Source organism: Lampetra fluviatilis, chromosome 67, assembly GCF_964198595.1.
Source record: "Lampetra fluviatilis chromosome 67, kcLamFluv1.1, whole genome shotgun sequence".
NCBI classification, from domain to species: domain Eukaryota; kingdom Metazoa; phylum Chordata; class Hyperoartia; order Petromyzontiformes; family Petromyzontidae; genus Lampetra; species Lampetra fluviatilis.
This window is the reverse complement of record NC_136341.1, coordinates 2,999,715-3,004,714: the sequence shown is the minus strand read 5'-3', so window position 1 is coordinate 3,004,714 and position 5,000 is coordinate 2,999,715. Positions and strand designations below refer to the sequence as shown.

General features: G+C 57.3%; 1 protein-coding gene across 1 annotated transcript in view; it reads left to right on the top strand.

Moving 5' to 3' along the window:
• The window catches only part of LOC144952449 (phospholipid-transporting ATPase IF-like), an 88,852-nt gene that overhangs the window by 55,569 nt on the left and 28,283 nt on the right, over positions 1–5,000 (top strand). Inside the window, 2 exon segments of the mRNA XM_078882859.1 lie at positions 253–434; positions 1,895–2,215. Coding sequence (XP_078738985.1) covers positions 253–434; positions 1,895–2,215 — 503 coding nt within the window.

Below are 5,000 nucleotides of genomic sequence, written 5' to 3'. Positions count from 1 at the left end.
GAGTTTGTGTGTGTGTGTGAGTGAGTGAGTTTGTGAGTGTTTGTGTGTCCATCCCGTGTGTGTGTGTGAGTGAGTGTGCGTGTGTGTGTGTGCGCACACAGCTGGGCCTGCGTGTGCTGTGCGTGGCCATGCGTGAGTGTGTGTGCGTGAGTGAGTTTGTGTGTGTGTGTGTGTGAGTGTGCGTGTGTGTCTGTGTGTGTCTGTGTGTGTCTGTGTGCGTGTGTGCGTGTGTGTGCGTGTGTGCTCACACAGCTGGGCCTGCGTGTGCTGTGCGTGGCCGTGCGCGAGCTCGCCCCGGAGGAGCTGTTGGACACGAGCCGGCGTCTCCGCGAGGCGTCGCTGGCGCTGGGGGAGAGGCCGCAGCGCCTGCGGGAAGCCTACGACGCCATCGAGAGCCGGCTCACCCTGCTGGGAGCCAGTGCTGTGGAGGACCGGTCTCTCACTCGCTCGCACACCGCTCAAACACTCTCTCACTCGCACGCTCGCTCAAACACTCCCACGCACGCTCACATGCCCACTGTCTCCCTTGCTCATTCACTGACCCGCTCACTCACCTGCCTACTCACTCGCACACTCATACACACACTCTCACTCACTCACTCACCCACCCACTCACCCACCCACTCACCCACCCACCCACCCACCCACTCCCCCACCCACTCACTCACCCACGCACTCACCCACCCATCCACCCACCCACCCACCCACTCACCCACCCACCCACCCACTCACCCACCCACTCACCCATCCACCCACCCACCCACTCACCCACCCACTCACCCACCCACTCACCCACCCACTCACCCACCCACCCACCCACTCACCCACCCACCCTCTCACCCACTCACTCACCCACTCACCCACCCACCCACCCACTCACCCACCCACCCACCCACCCACTCACCCACCCACTCACCCACCCACTTACCCATCCACCCACTCACCCACCCACTCACCCACTCACCCACCCACCCACCCATCCACCCACCCACCCACTCACTCACTCACCCACTCACCCATCCACCCACCCACTCACCCACTCACTCACTCACCCATCCACTCACCCACCCACTCACCCACCCACTCACCCACCCACCTTCTCACCCACCCACCCACCCACTCACCCACCCACCCACCCACCCACCCACTCACCCACCAACCCACCCACTTACCCACTCACCCACCCACTCACCCACTCACTCACCCACTCACCCACCCACCCACTCACCCACTCACTCACCCACTCACCCACCCACCCACTCACCCACTCACTCACCCACTCACCCACCCACCCACTCACCCACCAACCCACCCACTTACCCACTCACCCACCCACCCACTCACCCACTCACCCACCCACTAACCCACTCACCCACCCACTCCCCCACCCACTCCCCCACCCACTCACCCACTCACCCACCCACTCACCAACACACTCACCCACTCACCCACTCACCCACCCACTCACCCACCCACTCACCCACTCACCCACCCACCCACTCACCCACCCACCCACCCACTTCCCCACCCACCCACCCACTCACCCACCCACCCACCCACTCACCCCCTCACCCACCCACTCACTCACTCACCTACTCACTCACTCACCCACTCACCCACCCACCCACCCACTCACCCACCCACTCACCCACCCACTCACCCACCCACTCACCCACCCACCCACCCACTCACCCACCTACCCACTCACCCACCCACCCACCCACCCACTCACCCACCCACTCACCCACCCACCCACCCACTCACTCACCCACCCACCCACTCACCCACCCACCCACCCACTCACTCACCCACCCACCCACTCACTCACCCACCCACCCACTCACCCACTCACCCACCCACCCACTAACCCCCTCACCCTCTCCCCCCCCCGCAGGCTGCAGGAGGGCGTGGTGGAGGCCATGACGTCTCTGCGCGAAGCGGGCGTCTCTCTCTGGGTGCTCACTGGGGACAAGACGGAGACTGCCGTGAACGTGGGCTACTCCTGCGGCCTCTTCGCCCCCTCCACCACGCTCCTCTCGCTCGCACGCTCTCCCGCAAACACCACAAACACCACAGCCGCCACCGCAGCAGCTGCAGCAGCAGCGGACGCAGCAGTGGCGGCGAGCGACGCGATCGTGGGGGGGGAGGAGGGGAGGGCTGAGGGCGGAGGGGAGGGGAGCGATTACGCGGGACAACTTGCACGGCTCATCGCACAGTACGGAGTGGCGCACGCACGCACGCACGCACGCACGCAAACACTCTCACTCTCGCTCGCAAACACTGTCACGCACACTCACTCACTGTCACAAACACTCACACTCACTCACTGTCACAAACACTCGCTCTCACTCACTCACGCACACTGTCACGCACACTCACTCACTGTCACAAACACTCACACTCACTGTCACAAACACTCGCTCTCACTCACTCACGCACACTGTCACGCACACTCACTCACTGTCACGCACACTCACTCACTGTCACAAACACTCACGCACACTCACTGTCACAAACACTCGCTCTCACTCACTCACGCACACTGTCACGCACACTCACTCACTGTCACAAACACTCACACTCACTCACTGTCACAAACACTCGCTCTCACTCACTCGCAAACACTGTCACGCACACTCACTCACTGTCACAAACACTCACACTCACTCACTGTCACAAACACTCGCTCTCACTCACTCACACACACTGTCACGCACACTCACTCACTGTCACAAACACTCACACTCACTCACTGTCACAAACACTCGCTCTCACTCACTCACGCACACTGTCACGCACACTCACTGTCACAAACACTCACGCACACTCACTGTCACAAACACTCGCTCTCACTCACTCACGCACACTGTCACGCACACTCACTGTCACAAACACTCACGCACACTCACTGTCACAAACACTCGCTCTCACTCACTCACACACACTGTCACGCACACTCACTCACTGTCACAAACACTCACACTCACTCACTGTCACAAACACTCGCTCTCACTCACTCACGCACACTGTCACGCACACTCACTCACTGTCACAAACACTCACACTCACTCACTGTCACAAACACTCGCTCTCACTCACTCACGCACACTGTCACGCACACTCACTCACTGTCACAAACACTCACACTCACTCACTGTCACAAACACTCGCTCTCACTCACTCACGCACACTGTCACGCACACTCACTCACTGTCACAAACACTCACGCACACTCACTGTCACAAACACTCGCTCTCACTCACTCACACACACTGTCACGCACACTCACTCACTGTCACAAACACTCACGCACACTCACTGTCACAAACACTCGCTCTCACTCACTCACGCACACTGTCACGCACACTCACTCACTGTCACAAACACTCACACTCACTCACTGTCACAAACACTCGCTCTCACTCACTCACGCACACTGTCACGCACACTCACTCACTGTCACAAACACTCACGCACACTCACTGTCACAAACACTCGCTCTCACTCACTCACGCACACTGTCACGCACACTCACTCACTGTCACAAACACTCACGCACACTCACTGTCACAAACACTCGCTCTCACTCACTCACGCACACTGTCACGCACACTCACTCACTGTCACAAACACTCACGCACACTCACTGTCACAAACACTCGCTCGCACTCACTCACGCACACTGTCACGCACACTCACTCACTGTCACAAACACTCACGCACACTCACTCACTGTCACGCACACTCACTCACTGTCACAAACACTCACGCACACTCACTCACTGTCACAAACACTCGCTCTCACTCACTCACACTCACTGTCACAAACACTCACTCACTATTACTCTCACGCACACGCACACTCACTCACTGTCACAAACACTCGCTCTCACTCACTCACACACACTGTCACGCACACTCACTCACTATTACTCTCACGCACACGCACACTCACTCACTGTCACAAACACTCGCTCTCACTCACTCACACACACTGTCACGCACACTCACTCACACTGTCACAAACACTCACTCACTGTCACAAACACTCTCACTCACACTCACTGTCACGCACACTCACTCACTGTCACAAACACTCTCACTCACACTCACTGTCACGCACACTCACTCACTGTCACAAACACTCTCACTCACACTCACTGTCACGCACACTCACTCACTGTCACAAACACTCTCACTCACACTCACTGTCACGCACACTCACTCACTGTCACAAACACTCTCACTCACACTCACTGTCACGCACACTCACTCACTGTCACAAACACTCACTCACACTCACTGTCACGCACACTCACTCACTGTCACAAACACTCACTCACTCACTCACTGTCACTCTCACTCACTCACTGTCACAAACACTCTCACTCACACTCACTGTCACGCACACTCACTCACTGTCACAAACACTCACTCACACTCACTGTCACGCACACTCACTCACTGTCACAAACACTCACTCACTCACTCACTGTCACTCTCACTCACTCACTGTCACAAACACTCTCACTCACACTCACTGTCACGCACACTCACTCACTGTCACAAACACTCTCACTCACACTCACTGTCACGCACACTCACTCACTGTCACAAACACTCTCACTCACACTCACTGTCACGCACACTCACTCACTGTCACAAACACTCACTCACACTCACTGTCACGCACACTCACTCACTGTCACAAACACTCTCACTCACACTCACTGTCACGCACACTCACTCACTGTCACAAACACTCACTCACACTCACTGTCACGCACACTCACTCACTGTCACAAACACTCACTCACACTCACTGTCACGCACACTCACTCACTGTCACAAACACTCTCACTCACACTCACTGTCACGCACACTCACTCACTGTCACAAACACTCTCACTCACACTCACTGTCACGCACACTCACTCACTGTCACAAACACTCACTCACACTCACTGTCACGCACACTCACTCACTGTCACAAACACTCA